The 17,840-nt window shown below is 42.1% G+C and overlaps 1 protein-coding gene across 6 annotated transcripts in view; it reads left to right on the top strand.

The window, feature by feature from the left end:
* The window catches only part of LOC137334877 (CCR4-NOT transcription complex subunit 4-like), a 124,480-nt gene that overhangs the window by 49,002 nt on the left and 57,638 nt on the right, over positions 1–17,840 (top strand). For 4 of the 6 annotated variants that reach the window (XM_067999927.1, XM_067999926.1, XM_067999925.1 and 1 more), the window contains 5 exons: positions 1,256–1,342; positions 4,427–4,528; positions 5,991–6,116; positions 8,434–8,567; positions 16,304–16,361. In XM_067999927.1, coding sequence (XP_067856028.1) covers positions 1,256–1,342; positions 4,427–4,528; positions 5,991–6,116; positions 8,434–8,567; positions 16,304–16,361 — 507 coding nt within the window. The remainder of the gene's footprint in view (positions 1–1,255; positions 1,343–4,426; positions 4,529–5,990; positions 6,117–8,433; positions 8,568–16,303; positions 16,362–17,840) is intronic. The other 2 variants (XM_067999929.1, XM_067999931.1) reach the window with 1 other exon arrangement.

Genomic DNA, 17,840 nt, shown 5'->3' on the forward strand with positions numbered 1-17,840 from the left:
GGACACTGGCAGGGCTCCCCTGCTCTTCGAATAGTGCCGTGGGGTCTGTCCACCTGAGGGGGTAGATGGGGCCCCGGTTTCAAGTCTCACCTGTAAGATGGCACCGCCGACAGTGCAGCACTCCCTCTACTACACTGCAGTGTGAGCCTGGATTCTATGCTCACGTCTCTGGAGTGGGACTTGAACCCACAACCTTCTGACTCAGGTTAGAGTGCTGCCAACTGAGCAGAGACTGAGGACCTTCTCAGCACCCTCGTCAGCAGGCGACTCAAACACCAACAATGGGCAAACATCCTATGATTAATTTACTTGGAATTCCTTCCTTGCTGCTCAGGGAGATGGGTGGGGGCGGGGAGCACTTTGGCTAATATTTGCTTGGCATTTTGTATTCCTTCTTCCTCTTAATTTCTTCCAATAGTCATTTTAAAATTCTGTCAAACTGTAAAGCAATTTCTGACCACTTCTACCATACATAATGGCTCAGGCTTAGCAAGTCCAATCTGGCCAGTAGCTTTAAGTCCTTCAATACAAGCGTTGTCAGATTTTAGGTGAGGGCAGGATGTCCTCTGAAGGAGACTGATCCATACTTGTGTTTGCCCTTTTTAAAAATTATTTGTTTTTAAAAAAACTGTCACACTCTGCAACGTGGCCTATAAACACACAATTCTGAGCTGCATCGATGCTGGGTATGATAAAGGAGCAGGGCTGAAACACATCGCGAGCTTGTCTGTGTGGTAAGTGGACTGAATGTCTTGCTTGTCAGTGTTGCAGACACAAGGAAACTTCAGGTTTTTAAGCATCCAGTGATTAAGCTCCAATCTGCCAGTTGCTAATTTTGACCATCTTTTTGAAAGGATTTCAATTCGGTAGCAGATACGTTTAAATTCAAGGCCTTGCTAACAGTGAAATAGACAGCAAGCCTGGCTTTAAAGGATGTACTGCACACCCCTAGTCTCTAGGTGCCCGTCAGGATCGTTGCTGTATTGAAAATTCTTGTTAGCCGAGAAACAGCAAGATATTTGCTTAATCATGGGTGGTTCCTTGTTACTGCCCCAGTCAACTAGTGTCAACGGAAAGTTTGAGGTTTCTACGATTGCTAATGCAATTAGTTTTATTCTCTCTTCCAAAACTTAGTTCCATTCCATGTTTTTTTGAGCTGATCCATGATTGGTTAAGCTTGTGCTGACTTTGACTTGAAGTAGGTCTTCATATGGAACTGAAGAACACCAATGGAACTCTATCTTTTTTTGAACAGGTTTTAAAACGGCCAGAATATTTTGGGAAGTTCGGTAAAATACATAAAGTTGTCATCAACAACAGCACATCATACGCAGGTTCACAGGTAAGGCTGCACCAATTAACCGTTTGTTTCTCTGTTTGTTTTCCCCCTCATTTTCTTGCCTTGCTCCTTTATTTCCTGACACATTTCCTATTTTGCTTGAACAGAAACGAGCTTCTGTTATCTTTTCAGCCATTTCAGCCAAGCAAAATGACATCTTCATTTGACATTAAACCATGCACCTCTAGCATTGGCCTCGAGTCCCCGTTGGCACTGATAGGACTGGGTCTTTTCTCTCCCTCTGTCCTTTGGAACCGTGCGAATAATTATACTAACCCCTGCTCTTCTGGGCCGAAATTGGCAAACTCTGCACAGAACCCACAATCTTATATCGGCCTAAAAAAAACCCACCCACAATCTTATAGGTCACCTGTTAAGCATCTTTTGTAGGAAATGAAGGGGATTCCACACACGAGCAGTTTTGCTATTTGTGGTTTGCAGTGCATGTAAACAGTAATGACCTACAGAAAAAATAAGAACAAGCATTGTAGAGAAGTCCTGCTAAGTTTTAGTTGTTTGACTGGAGCAGGCACAGAGATGGCAATCTTCAAGCAATTTGAATAGGGTACAACCTTGACCTGCATAATAGTTTCCACCCATCTCCACCCCTCCCAATTTTATCAAGCCCCAGTGAAGGGCCATGGTGTAGGACAGCATCAAGATTGAGAGGCGAAAGTGAGGTCAATGGGGAAGTAGTGATCTGGCGATGCAGAGCTTGGGTTTAAAAAATCTGAAGATTGTGGGTGGAAGGGAAAACTGAGGAATGCAAGGACCTCCACAGATTTTAGGTTCTGGGAAAATTTATTTAAGAGTGGGGGTTGGTGCAATGAGTCTTGATTTCGACACAGAGGAGCAAGCGCATATAGGGTGGCACTTGGGAACTTCGAAGGAATGAAAGGAAATTTGAGAGGAGAAACAAGTTAGTGATTGGGTGAAGGTGAGAATGGGGGGGCGGGGGGGGGGGGGTGCACAGGGAGAGGGAAAATATTAGAGGCTAAGGATCACTTATCAGGCCACAAGCTTTTTTCTATTTCCTGTCCAAGACACAGATGCTCAAAGAGCTTTCCAGATTTGAATGTGATATTCAGTTCTCTAATTAATTAACTTGGGCTTTCTAGTGAGTTATGTTTGGAGGGGGGGGGAAACCATGAGAAGGGCGAAGAGCTGTTTGCCACAAAAGAGGCAACCTGCTCCTGGGATGCAGCTTTAGCAAAGAAGGAGATACGAGAGTTCCATCTGAAATCAGAAGAGGCTGGGAGGGCCAGATAGTGATAGATGAAGTAAATAAGTAAAAGTCAAAAGCAAGAGGTGGTCGCTGTTGATTACACTGATGGGACCTGAAAAACCTCTGTCGCAGGTGGGGAGAGGTTTCTTTCAACTTTTTGTATTATTGCTCCATTGATGAGTTTAATAAGGGGGTGCAGGGCAAAAGTCTGTGGATACTGGGTCAATTGAAACTTTCAAAACTGAGGACAATAGACATTTGTTACGTAAGGGTATCAAGGGATATGGATCAAAGGCGGATAAATGGGGGTTAGGTACAAATCAGCCATGATCTAACTGACTGAATAAGGTCGAGGGGCTGAATGGCCTCCACCTGCTCCTATGTTCCTCTGAAGGAAATCAAAATATTGTGAGGCAGCCATTGCACTAAAAGGACTAGAGATTTTTAACATTGGGGGCAGGCAGTCTAACGGAAGTTGATTGTTGTTTTAGTGGAATCGTCCCCAGATGAATTGATAAGATTGGATGATCAGATGAACAATATAAATAATTATGATTCATGGGGTCTTGGTGAGGACTATATGCATCATCTGAATCTGGGCAATTTGTGTTAATCCATAATGTGTTAGTCAAATTCAGTTTGCACCTGTTTTAAAAACCTCCTTTTAAATTAATTTTCTGACCAAAAGCCCATAATTTGAGTTATCCCAAACTTCCTTCACTTAGACTGCCCAATTTTAAACAGTAATGTCCAGAGGCGGCTGCTCTTAATCTGGAGGTTTCGAAATCCAGGTTTGAGGGCAAGTGAATTTGGAGAAATCATAGACGCAAGGTTAAAGCAGCACATCTGTCTGTAAAATGTATCTGATCATAGAAGGTCCTTTTGATTAACCTTGGAGAAATTTGCCACATAAGAAATAGGAGTAGGCCATACGGCCCCTCGAGCCTGTTCTGCCATTCAACAAGATCATGGCTGATCAACTACCTCATCTCCACTTTCCTGCCTGATCCCCAAATCCCTTGATTCCCTTAGTGTCCAACTATCCATTGATCTCAGTCTTGAATATACTGAACAACTGAGCATCCACAGCCCTCTGGGGTAGCGAATTCCAAAGATTCACAGTCCTCTGAATGAAGAAATTTTTCCTAATCTCTGACCTAAATGGCCAACCTTTATCTTGAGACTATGACCCCCAGTTCTAGACTCTCCAGCCGGGGAAACAGCCTCTAAGCACCTACGCTGTCAAGCCCTCTAAGAATTTTATACCTTTCAATGAGATCCTCTCATTCTTCTAAACCCTAGAGAATATAGACCCATTCTACTCAATCTCTTCTCATAGGACAACCTTCTTACCCAATCATGCTTTGCTGGAGCAAATGGGCCAACAATGACCAAGGAGGGAGGAGAGTTGTAGAAATGTAGTGTAACAATTCTGGATATGGTCACAGGAGTTAATAGCCTACAATTTCACAATGGCTAAAAGATGCAAATGCTTTGATATAGTGTTGGGGAGTGATGCCTTATGGAGCAGCTGTGCCAACTACGAAAGTAATAACTGAAAATGCTGAAATACATGCCAGGTTATTCAGCATCTGAAAGGCACCTGTTTCAGGTGGAGACCCTTTCATTTTCTGTTTATTTCAGATTTCCACTTTTTTCTGTTTCCTCGGGAGGGGAGGAGGAGTCCTCAAACATTAACACCGCCATCGAAGGCATTGAATCTCCTGGATATGGTTCCAAGGCCACAGGCAGTCCTCTGGAACTTTGCCCAACTGGTCATTTCTCTGTGAGATAGTAGACACTTGCTGGCAGGAGTTTACTTTCTCTTTATCTTATAGTGATTGATATGTTTCTTCTCTTAGGGTCCCAGCGCTAGTGCTTATGTAACCTACATACGGTCTGAAGACGCACTGAGAGCAATACAGTGTGTAAATAATGTGGTGGTGGATGGCCGGACACTCAAGGTAAGCAATCTTTGTATAGCACAGCATGCTCCACTTTCGTACTCTTGCGCAGCATGTTTTAATTTCTGATGCACACGTTACCTTGGGGTTTGAAGATGCACTGGAAGGAGAGCTTTGCACAAAAGAACTTGGATCAAATTGGAAAATAGATCTGAGAAGTGAAAGTGAATTACAGGGATGTTGGTGGAAGATGAAACCAGGTGCTTAAATGGTGTTTCTTTTCCTCCCCTGGATGAAGAAATAAGTTATAAATCCACAGCGATGTTAAAACAGAATTTTTGTGTCTGGTTTCAGTTTCTGTTTACACTGTTATTTTCATGTCTCCGGAATGTTGCCCACAAAAGATGAACCGGCAGCAATACTGCCAGATACTGAAATCCTGTACAAGTCATCAGTCACTATGCAGTATAAATTGTCACTAGGATCTATCATGCAGATGTTCTCAAACGTGAGAGCCAAAAATTTACAGCACTGTCAAAGCATCCAGTTAGAATCACCGAGTCATTCAGTACAAAAGGAGGCAATTCAGCCCATCGTACCTGTGCTGGCTCTTTGAAAGAGCTTTCCAAATAGTCCCACTCCCCTGCTCTTTCCCCATAGCCCTGCAATTTTCTCCCCTTCAAGTATTTATCCAATTCCCTTTTGAAAGTTACTATTGAATCTGCTTCCACCACCCTTTCAGGCAGTGTATTCCAGATCATAACAGTTTAGATAGGTCACAGGTCAGATATATAAAGTTGAGTTCCCACTATGCTCTGCTGACCGAAACAATCATCTGGTTGGTATGCAAAGCATGGATTTAAAATATCCTGGAACAAGCAGAATCTGTTACTGTCCTTGATGAGAAATGCGTCTTGTGCGCTGATAGTGACTGAGTCATCCTTTCAGTCTGTTTGAGAATCACCTGAATTTGACATTCTTTCAGATTTATATGAAAAGTTCAATCAGAGCAGAAATAAGATGTTTTCTTATTTATTTGTTTCAGTCCCTTTCCCCCTTTATCTCTGCCTCAGAGCACGTTCCTGAAAGCATGAGTGATATTTTAGCATTAGTACATCAAAAGTGAGACAACCAAATAACTGGTGAATCTGGTTGACCTATGTCCACTGGGAATTCAAGTGGGACTGTGCAAGTCATTTCACTTGAACTGCCATGCCCTTCTCTGGTAGCTTTGATCCCAGCAGTATAATGCTAAACTATTTAATCCTGTATCTAACAAAGACCAATAAAGGTAATTTACATTATCTTGCATCTAAATACAATAAAGGTAACTTACATCTATTGTGTTGACTTGATTTTAAACCCAGGTCCCAATGGTTATTGCATTGGGCTACTTCATGCCATGCTACAGGGTATTTCTGATGCTACCTGAGGTCTTTATACTGGAACTGTTGCAGCTAGGTCAGAATCATTGGTTAAGTGTCTATAAGTATGTAATTGCCAACACTTTTTTTCTCTCAAGGCATCTTTAGGTACAACGAAGTATTGCAGTTATTTTCTAAAGAACATGCAATGTCCTAAACCAGACTGTATGTATTTGCATGAGCTAGGGGACGAAGCAGCCAGCTTCACTAAAGAAGAGATGCAGGTAGGTTCACTAGCTTAAAGAAAATAATGTGCGGAGTAAACAAAGTGCCCAATCAAAATCAACTTATCGAAGCAAGTATTTGCCTGATTGGGGGCTTCGACTACTTTTTGAAATAAGATTACTTAAATAATCGTTACTTTTTTTGTTCAGGGTAGTGACTACATTTCTGTCATTGTTCTTTAAATGTTCACTGCTGGAAAATGAGACAACCAATTTCCAGCCAGAATGAACTTTATTTAGAATAATATAAAGCATAGATTTACAAATTAGTGTTCAGACCCTAGGTACTACGAGGGGAATCCTATAGCGTCCCCAAGTTGGTCTGATTTCTCTGTCGGTTGACTTGCTAGCGCATTATTTCTGTTGCCATGTATTTTTCTGCAGTGGTGAGACTTTAGATAAATGCTGTCTTTGAGAAGTTACAGTGGGGGGTCCCTGGCATCATGTCAATAGTCACCAGTTTTTCCCCACACAAGGTTACCTATGTGAGTTTTATTCAGGAAGGGGAGGCCGTAGCATTAAATTGAAGTACGCTGTGGTTGACCCAGTTTGAGATCTCAACATGTGGCGCTTGCTTCTAATTGTTTTGTGAGCCAGCCTTCAGTTTTGAATGTGGAGTACAAGGCAATTGTTCATCCTAATTTATGTGAATCATGGGGTATTTTTTTTAAAAAGATAATTCAGACTAAAGCCTTCCTTTCCTTGACTGTGCAAGAGTGCCCTCAAGTGGACACCTTTAGTTATTTTCACTAGTCTTCCTCTCACTGCTTCATAAACTAAGGGCAACAATGCAGATTATTCCATTGAGCTGCTGTTTCAGGACTTACATTCCAAAAATTGAGAATATTTGAACCAATCTCGTGCCCTGTTCTGAAGTATTGCCGTTTCGTGCTGAGTGTGCCGTCCCGACTCATGGTGTGGAGTAGAAGTTCTCTTTCAATGCAGGGAGGAACTGTGTACTAATTATTTTCCTTGTAGGTCCTGGCTGTGTTTACACTTGAGTTTTTCTCTTGATGGAAGGAAGGCAGGACTCAGTTTCATTGCTCACCTTTATGATAAATGACTTGGTCATGCAGTTGCAATGAACTGAATGTAGCCACGTGAGGGTGGACGTGCCTAGTACATACAGGTCACGTTATATGATTCCAGCTTGAAGTGGAGGGGCATCCCGTTACCTTTCTATGGTTGCATTAATCACCTTTCCTGTAGTGTTGCTACCTAACGTATCAAGGGTCAGTGTAGTGAGGGACACTGCTGGAGGCTGCTCCACCACACAGTGATTAGGTACAGATCTGTGCCTACAGTTCTGTACACAAGGGAGCTCCTGATTGCAGTCGAGCCACTCGAGTAGGTGCCAAGTGGAGACTAGGACCAATAGTTCTGTGCTACCAGGGCTCTTTCACTTGATGAAAGCAAGGATAACCTTGCCTTCTGTTATCATTTCCTTTTGGCAAGGAGCACGAGGAGAGGGAACAACACTGAATCCCACAGCAAGGGAGGCTTTGCAGAGTCACGTGGAGTAGCATGTCTGCCGAGAGCTACAGGTCAAGGGGACAGAAGCAGGTTAATGCCACTGCTGTGCTTTGTGAAACAGACGTCCAGTTGCAAGGCAAACAATTTAGTTGGATTGTGATACTTGTGCTGTATAGGTGCCAATCCCTTGTGTTTACTGGTGGCAATCTCTTATCTGTAATGAGTTTTTGAGACACTAGAGGGAGAAAAGTTCGCTAACTCCTCAGTCATTTCAGTGTTTTTAGAATTGTTTTCGAACTTTAGTATTGGTAAACCCAGCCTACACCACTAATGCAGGTGAAAGATGGCATACCCTCTGGGGTGTCGACAGAACGGGTTGCATAGCACCAAGTTTAGGTGGTGTAGTTTAAGTAGCAGGTAAAACGGGGTAAACATGAGTCGGAAATTCCAAACCTGAAGAGTATTGGGTTTCTGTTCCCAGCTTGTGCCTGGAATTCACTGTGAAATAGGTCAACTGAAATGTAATTTTGTTTAATTAGAAAGAAATCTCGTATTGCAGCGTTAAGTACTAAATTTCCAGGGGGGAAATCAGCACAAAGCTGGATAATTTGTTTTCTGATGACTATCTCGTTCTGAGAAGATTTCAAGGGGAATTTCCCCCCCCCCACCAATGCAAGTAATTTTGTGAAGTGTTGAGATGCAGGCAGCTTGCTAGGACTTCGTGGGTATAAAGTAGAATGTATAAAATAGAATTAGGTTCCTTGTCCTGTATGTCATTTGATAATCCGTGCCCCTATTGACTGGTCTTAAGTCCCTTGTTTTTCCTTCTAATTTCCTTACGCAGGCAGGTAAACATCAAGAGTACGAACAGAAGCTGCTCCAGGAACTTTATAAAATGAACCCCAATTTTTTGCACCAGTCGTCCAGCACAGTCGACAAAAATAAGAACAAAATAGCCACACAGCAGAGGTATGATGCGTAAGTACTGCGCTGGCCTGCTTTTTTTTTTTGTTTTGTTTGCATTTATGTTGCACACGAGCCATTTTTCTGTTTTGAGCTTTTTTGTCAAATTTAGTCTTCTCCACTGCTTAATAATGCCGCATTTATACTCTGAACTATTTTGCAAAAGCGCCATGCAGGTTCAGTAACCGGATATTCCTTTTTCTCCCGCCCCAAACCCACTGAGATTTTATTCGCACTTAGTACTAGTTAGTTGTCTTCTGGTTGATACCAGCCCCCTCATTTATCAACGGAGCAGACATGTAAGAGAAATTTGGGGTGGAGTGGGGGAGGGTTAATCCAATAAGCACTGCATTGTGCTGATGATTTGGATTCTGTCGGGTCACACGCCCTGCTTTGTTTCCCCTCTTCTGCCCCGACCAAGAATATCACTCCAAACAGAGAGCTGTCTCGCTGTCTGAACACTTTTCCATTGCTTCCAATGTTGTCATAACTTGTAATTGTCACAACGGATCGGCGTAGTTAACACCAGGGGCTTTAGCAAATGTTGTGATCAAGAACAGTAAGGCTAATCATAAACCCATTATATTTTACTCTTGAAGGAAACTATTATCAAAATAGATCAGATTTGCAAGTCCAAATGCATGACTTGACACTCCTGTCAAAATTGATACTGTGGTAGTGTGTGAGGGGAGTTGTGCCCTGGCAATTTAAATGCTGTTCATTGCTTCCCTGATGTATAGTTTACCATGCGCATAGAGATGAGCAGACCAAGGTTTGATCCCTGGTCTGTGCCATTCCTATTGGTAGAACCATACCCCAGCATGAGTTGTAGCCTTACAGAAAGGAAGAGTTTTTTTTTAAAAAAAACACCATCATAGCTGAGAAAATTGTTGGCATTATTTGCGACTGAAGTGGCTTCCTTTTCAAATTGTGCTTGGCAATCCTGAAGCTGATGTGCAAAGAATTTGTTGTGCATTGGCGCAGGTTTTAAACGTGGGAGTAGCGATCACAATTATTTCGAGACAATTTGGCCCAACTTAGCTCATGAGCAAACGTGGGTGATCCATTGCCCTCCAGTGGCTTGATTGCACTAATCCCGAGCTGCTTTTCAGTAAATTGATGACACAAAAATTGTTTAAGAATAACGTAGGTTAGAAGTGCAATTATTGAAGAATTTACTGGAACAAAATGTATTTAAATCACTTTTACAAAATAGTATTTGACTCTTGGAACAAGGTTTACCCCTTCACGGCAAGGCTGCATTACAATGAAAAGTTTGTCTGAACATTATCATTATTCAGCTTTCATTCAACCGATCAACACTTTTTTTTGTTTAAAGTAAGCTTTGCTTTGTTAGCATAACGCACTGAACACTAAATATCTGGCAAAAGTTGCATAGCTGTAAATAATTAACATCCATTGAAACCTCATTTGTTTGCTTCTTTTGTTGGGTGACTGATGCTAGCTGCATGTTGCTGCTAACTTTGTCCATTTGGTTTAATTTATTAGTGTCGAGCAATGATTCAGGAAGCTATCAGTTTGAAATGGCAGCCCTGTTAAAGATTGCCCTGTGGAGTTTTCTCCCCATAAGATTTGTTTACATTTAATCCATGGAATTGTCCATAAAGCTAGTTGAGTGCTACATCTGAGCCATACACAACCCATCGGGAGAAATGGCACGTCTGTGGGAAGAGGGTCAGGTAGCACCTGACCTCTGAGGCAAAAAATGTATTCCAACTAAAGTTGGAGCTTGTTTTGTTGGCTTGAAGTCCACCGAGGTAGCTTGGCTAGCCTTAGTACAAACCGAGCATTACACCCGAAACTTGACTGTGTCCAAAGGGAAATTGGTTCCAGTGTGACTACTTCAAAACTAGGTGCAGCTGAAGGGTTCATGGTTAAATCTGTGGAGAAGACTAAATGTGTCCGATGCCTGTAAAGATGTGGTCACAGTTCGCTTGCAGTGTATGATCACAATTTCTTCCTCTCGCCCAACCCAACTGAATGACAATTCGTAATGGAGAAAGTGTGATCCAACGTGCCTATGGCCTCACCAAGCCTGCTTCACTTAAAAGCAAACACTTGCCTTTCATTCTATCCCTGCAGCTTAATAATGTTGTGGTGTTTCCCAGATAATGGTGATCAGAGCAGATCAATCTGTAACATGGTACTGTTAAGCCTTGCAAAGTCACAACAGCTATTTCAGCTGCTAAATTCAAGCGATGTCTGCTTCCTGCAGGTGCAACACATCCTATGTCCTGGCCACGGTAGCAAAAAGTTATTTTGCTGTATGGGATGTGTACCTGATCCCTTTAGAACATTTTCTTCAAAGCTACCTTGTGAATTTCATGTAAGACTCTGCTGAGGTGAAGAGCTCAATCAGACTTTTCCTTCAGTTAAAATGAGTTGCTGTGGAACTGACCCTCTTGTTGCACCATAGTATTTCTTTCTACGCCACTTATAAAAAGAGCCTGAAGGTGTTGTTAGCTTCAAATAGCGTTGACCACCTTGAATTGCCTTTTTGAAAAACAATACAAGTGTTTTGCTTTTGGCAAACTATGCTGCCTGCTTTCCTTTGTGCATTTGTCGGCTTCTGCACTTTGTATTCACTGGGGTGGAGGGGAGAGAGAGTATGAACAAGAATTTGAGCAGATTTTTCACACGGAAAATATTGCTGGTACTTTCAATGATCCGAGTGAATTTACTATGCACGGTTAACTGAAAAAAAAATTCCTGTTCTCAGTTTTGGCCCTGTTCCGTCTTCCAAGCGGAATCATTCCCGCACCAAATTTTTCTCTGGTTGATGCTTTTCTCTCTTCTAAACTTCAGTCAGGATTCAGGTTTGAGTACAACTGTCCCGACGGGTCTGGTCGTGGGCAACCTTCAACTAACAGGGATGCTGTCTGAAGTAACAGCTGATCGCATTCACATGCCATCGAAGACTCATTGAGCCTGTTTTTTTTACTACACAAGGAATTCTGAATTGTGCAGTCTTGGTTAAATGAAAATAGTTATTAAATTAATTGTTTCTTTCACTTGGGAAAGTTGGCAGCACATGTTCTTGACATTGTCCGGAGGAAAATCTGAAGGAACTGCTTACAGATTTCAAATACAGGTTTCAACAAAACACAAGGGGGTGCCTTTGAGCTGCAGTTGCCCAAGAATATGATAGACAGGTTTCGCTCTTATGCGCTTCCACCGAGTACAGATAAGCAAACAGCTGGTAGTGTGAAATTCCAAACAATGGTTCCTCTGCACTCCTGAGATTAACACCTTATTGTTTCAACTTTCAAAGATGCATGATTTTCTTCCATCGGCCATTCGAGCTATCGGCATGATGGTTTACGTCAAAGGGTTGAATTTACGTACAGTAAAATTCATAATTTATCATGACAAAAACAAAATACCAAGACTGCAATTAGATACCATTAACCAACTAATTACTAATTTCTCTTTATAAAGATGATTCTAGAGGAAGAGACACAACTATTAAATACTTGGAATTTCTCATTACTTATTGACTAAAGAATTCTTGATTTTTCTAATAGCCAGAAATGCTATTTCAGTCTTCAGAGGAATAACTATCTGGCTCACCAGTCCTTTATGCAGAACCTAATAAGATTAAACCAATTCATATCACAATCACTGAATATTTCAAATGTTGGAATCTTGATTTATCTTTATAGCAAATTGGTAAGAGGGGGCAGGTGGTGATCCCATTTTGCTTCTCATTCTGTGTGTCTCGAGTGTTTTTAATTACTCATTTGAATCATGATTGGATAATCACTTCAGTTTGTGGTTCTCGAATGTTCAGTGTCCTTTGCCTTCTGTAGCAGGTTTTATCTTGAAGTAGTAACATAACGTGTTGTACAACCTTTACAGACACTCGCACATCAGCCCCACGACTTTGAATAGATTGATATGACAGAATCCAGTACAGAGCACTTAGGATAGAGTTGTCATGGAAATGGTGAACTTTGTGCTTCATCTGAAACCTGTCGTGACTGACTCATCAAATGGGACTCCTGATTGCTCAAGTGTGTTGCGATGATTAGCAGTAGTTAAGTGTGCAGCATCTCCAAATATTTCTGAATCTGTGTAGCAAAATTAGAAGTACTGTCAAATGCTCTCTCGGTATTTGTAATGTCCAGTTATATTCCATGTGTTTAGTATGTGCATGTTGCAGTACCGTTGGATGTCCGATACCTGTTAGCCGAAGCAAGGAGCAAACACACAATGTGGAATACACTAAGAATGCAATGCCTGACTTCAGAGCTTTGAAAGATCACCAGGGCTGCAAATTCTTTTTACCTGAGCAAATCACTTTCCCTTTCCCCTATTTCCTCCTGCAGCAGGTTGCCTGTCACCATGCAACTGAATAGTGGATGAGTTGGGCTCCTCAGTATGGCGGTACCATTGGCTGGGAAGGATACACAATGCCAGCACAACCCTCTCAGACTGGATCCCGTTCAAAAGGTTTCCACTAAATGAACGGCACCTCTGAGCTGCTGAAACTTTTTGTTGTCAGTTTGGGAGGTACTCAGTATTTTTGCCGTTCTTTCCCCTTACAGACCCAACAGTAGTAATAAAGATGCCTGGCCATCATTACTGAGCACAGCTAAAGCAGCCAACGGTCTAACACTCGAGCACAGGAACACGCCTCCCATACTTGATAATGGTTCAGATCCCGAACACATGACCCCAGACGGTCCTGACACAGAACTCAGGTCAGTGATTGGCTTTATTTCTCTCTTGGACTGAAATAACCCATACTGAGCAAGGGCGAAGATTCTTTTTGTTCACAGCCAATCCAGGCCGCTCGCCAAATTTTGGCGGCTTGACACTAGCTCTTGTCCCGAGTTCTTGTGCACTCCCCCTATTTCTGAGCACGTGGTGATGGCTAGTAGCCGCACAAAGTGCGAACAGAAATACTCTGCAAGGTCTTTAACTGTACATCTCTTCGCATTTCCAACAAGAGACTTGCCTACCTGAGTTGACGGCCTTTTTTTTTAAATGGTGTGCTTTTTTCACCAGAAGCCTAATGTGAACAGTTGTGTGGAGGGTCAATGGAATCCTCGTTTTTCGTTAGGATGGTTAGTACTCCATGTGAGTTCAAATCAACTTTTTACAACATTTTTAGGAGGTTGTTAAACAGAGGGGGTACTCTGTGCTCTTGTGAGGAAGATGACTATATCAGGGCCCACTTTCATACCGATGAAGTTTTACAGCAAGTCTGTGTGGTTTTTTAAAACTCCTGCGAGTTGTCTCTTACATAAATCGCCAGTTAGAAATACTACTAGCAAACTCTATTCTGACGAGTAATGGATCTCTGCCTATCTTTGTCCAGGATTCCCTTGATAGTTCAGTTGGTTATGCTAGTAAGCTACACCAGTTTGGAATGTCTCAGGTTTCATTCCTGGACTCTGCTGACTAAACTGATCTCAGTCAGGGCGAATCTGGACAGTTCGCAATTGGCTTCAAAATCCATGAGCTGGGAGGGTGGGAAATGAACCAGGGCTCCCGGACAGATCAGAATACACGTCCTCCTGCTGGAAAGTTAACGTGTGTGGACATCGAGAAAGGACGGGATTGGGATGGGCAATGGTGGCATCCCATGGTACAATAGCCTGCCAGCACTCAGGTCCAGGCTCACACATGAAAAGAGGTCACTTGAGTGAGGTACCAGAGGGCTGCTAGTACTTGTGGAACCGTACCTAACAAGGAATCAACTTAAAGGGAGAAAAGTGGCACATTTTATCTGTAAAATCAGACATTTTCTGTTCAACATTTGAGGATTTGCAGGTTGATTCTTGTGTTCTCAGGCTGAGTGTTAATACAATATCCAAATGCATTGATAGCCCTGGGATTTATTAATAGTAAAGCCACAGACACAGTTTTAGTTTTGATGCCCATGGTGGGGCGGATGATGGTACCCAGCTGGTTTCTCTCTTAGTTTTGAGAGCTAGGGTCGTGGCCCAAAATATAATGGGCTGTATTTGTAAATGCTGTAGGCATTTGCTAAGATGCTGCACGCCCTGGAACGCCATACACATCTTCAGAGCTGCAAAGAAGATTCTTTCTGCATTTCAAGCTTGAGTTTTGATTTGCAGGGCTCAACTAAAAGGTTTCTTTTAGGGTTGGCATCGAGTGCTCACAAAATGTCCGTTGATTTACAGTTCAGCGATCACTGCAGACGTTAGTTGATGGTGGTCTTGCTTAATCTCAGTATTCTGGTCTGAGTCTTTGCCAGTTTTCCTTCTCTCCTGAAGCCACCGACTCCTAGCTGGTGTTCAACTTCTACTTGTTGATAGCCCTCCCATTTCTTCACATGTAAGCTTAGGTAGGAAGTGTTAGCAGGCACTTGGACCTTGACACTTATGAGAACCATGTCCTCACCAACCATCCACACATGCATGCACTTTACATCACTGGTTACTGAATAGTGCTTTGGAGCAAGGACCCCAGCTATGTTTTTATTTCAACTCTCTAACCAGGGAGCACTGGCCAATATGGTACCAAATAGCTACAATGGCTGAGATGGGCTAACTTGGAATAGACTGGGAATTGAACAATAGACCTTAGCTTTGTATGGCTGAGTGATACAGCTGCTGAGGTATTTCATTAGAAGATTAGTCTCCACACACTACCCATTCTATCTGTTAGATCTCTTGTCAATTTGCTGTGTGTTTACAAGAAATAATGAAAATCTGTTATTCGATGTGATGTTGGTTGTTTAACTGCCAGTGATGTTTATAATCCCTGGTAAAATAAACTGTAGCCTCACGATAACAAACAGCATCAAATGTGTTGGTAATAGGGATGTGAATTAAGCTACTTTGGAAATGCTGCAGCACCCTGTCTGGCTCCCACTTGCTCCCTGGAGCCACAGCATTACATTTAAGGACATGACTTGGGTTCAATGTGATCGTGCTTTGATTTCAGTGGTTGTTATACTGAGGCCACACTATATATCGAATCGGGAAAGTTTGTGCTGAGCAGTCGTGAATATTTCCATCAGCAAATGTCTGAAGAGTAAATATTCTGTGTAACTAACTGAATATTCTGTGTAATTAACAGTCACCAGTTCCAGTTTCCTTAAGAGTTCTTTGAGTTGAAGATTACTGTGTTTTGTGAAAAGGAGCAAAGCTTGCACCATTCAATGGATAAATTCTGCAGCAGAAAACTTGAATCAAAGCTGGTCAGTCTCCATCAGTAGAAGTCTTGCTGCTTTCTTAGTGTGATGACTGGAATATCGCATCTGTGTTTTTAAAAAAAATGGCTCAAACACCACATGTCTTTTTTAAATCCTTCAAACCAAGTTAAAACAATACTTCCTTTACATAAAGTTAATGTATGGTCACCTGGACACTTCAAGTGCAACATGCTGCTCAACTTTTAATCTCCCCTCTCTCCCTACCGATTGTGTAGGGTAACAGTACCCTGTTACTCCGCCCTAGCACTGTGCCATACCAAATTACAGACATGTGACACTGCAATAGCATTGTAATTAATTTCTTGGCTTCTTTGTATTTTATATAAAGAGCATGAGCACCATAACAATCTCCTGCTAATTTCCTAATTTATCTGATCTTTCGTTTTACTTTCTTTAATGTTGGTGGGATCCTGCACTGTGGGCATTGCCCCTCGCTCAAGTTTCTCTTTTTAAAAAAAATCTAATTAAAAATGAGCAGACCGACAGAGGACTGCTGCAAGCATGACATTATCAACTTGTTGCAATTTCTTTTTTTTTGCAGACCTGTGGATAAACCACCAGAAACACTCAGTCTAGGAAATGGAGACAATTTACAACAGGTGAGATGCATTTGAGTCTTTATTTCAAATATATGCCTATCTTATTGAGTACCTTGTCTTACCCCAGTATCTTTTTTTAAACCCTATCCCCTCCCCTTTCAGTGCCTATCCCTTCAATGATTGACACAAAGCAAAATCATTTTCCAATAACTCAAATTCTGGCCATGTGAACTTTTACTTGTCCAGGTGATATGCCCACACAGGAGTGTTGATCTTTTCCTTTCCAGCTCTAGTCTGTTCCCCTGGATTGAAGAAAGCACAGTCAAATGCAAAAAAAAAAGCCCTTTTGACTTGCCTAATAAAATGTCTTAACTCGAACTGCATATGAACACACCATCCTGACCAGTTGGAAGGTTATGGTGCTCATACCAGCTATCCTGGCCCCTTTGTAGAGAGCTTATTTTAATTCCAGGCTACAGCAGTAGACCCATGCTCAAAAAGGTTGAGGTAGGCCAAATTAATTTGTCTTTGAGGCAGCATAGAGTGGAAGACTTGTTAAACCAATAGGTCTGAATTGAATTTAGTTTTGCGTGCAGAATAAACAGGTCTTTTTCAGGTTGGCAGACTGTGACTCGTGGGGTACTGCAGGGATCGGTGCTTGGGCCCCAGCTATTCACAATCTATATCAATGATTTGGATAAGGGGACCAAATGTAATATTTCCAAGCTTGCTGATGACACAAAACTAGGTGGGAATGAGTGTTGTGAGGAGGATGCAAAGAGGCTTCAAGGGGATATAGACAGGCTAAGTGAGTGGGCAAGAACATGGCAGATGGAATATAATGTGGAAAAATGTGAAGTTATCCACTTTGGTAGGAAAAACATAAATGCAGAGATTTTTAAATGGTGAGATTGGGAAATGTTGATGTTCAAAGGGTGTCCTTGTACATGAGTCACTGAAAGCTAACAGGCAGGTTCAGCAAGCAATTAGCAATGTTGGCCTTTATTACAAGAGGATTTGAGTACAGGAGTAAAGATGTCTTACTGCAGTTATACAGGGCCTTGGTGAGACCGCACCTGGAGCATTGTGTACAATTTTGGTCTCCTTACCTAAGAGAGGATATACTTGCCATAGAGGGAATGCAACGCAGGTGTTCACCACATTGATTCCTGGGATGGCGGGATTGTCATGTGAGGAAAGATTGAGTAGACTAGGCCTGTATTCTCTAGAGTTTAGAAGAATGAGAGGGGATCTCAGTGAAACAAATAAAAATTCTTACAGGGCTCGACAGGGTAGGTGCAGGGAGGATGTTTCCCCTGGCTGGAGAGTCTAGAACCAGGGGTCGCAATGTCAGAATAAGGGGTAGACTATTTAGGACTAAGATGAGGAGAAATTTCTTCGCTCAGAGGGTGGTGAATCTTTGGAATTCTCTACCCCAAAGGGCTGTGGAGGCTCAGTCATTGATTACACTCAAAGCAGAGATCGATAGATTTCTAGATATTAAAGGCATCAAGGGATATGGGGATAGTGCAAGAAAAT

This window comes from Heptranchias perlo, chromosome 18 (genome assembly GCF_035084215.1).
Source record: "Heptranchias perlo isolate sHepPer1 chromosome 18, sHepPer1.hap1, whole genome shotgun sequence".
NCBI classification, from domain to species: domain Eukaryota; kingdom Metazoa; phylum Chordata; class Chondrichthyes; order Hexanchiformes; family Hexanchidae; genus Heptranchias; species Heptranchias perlo.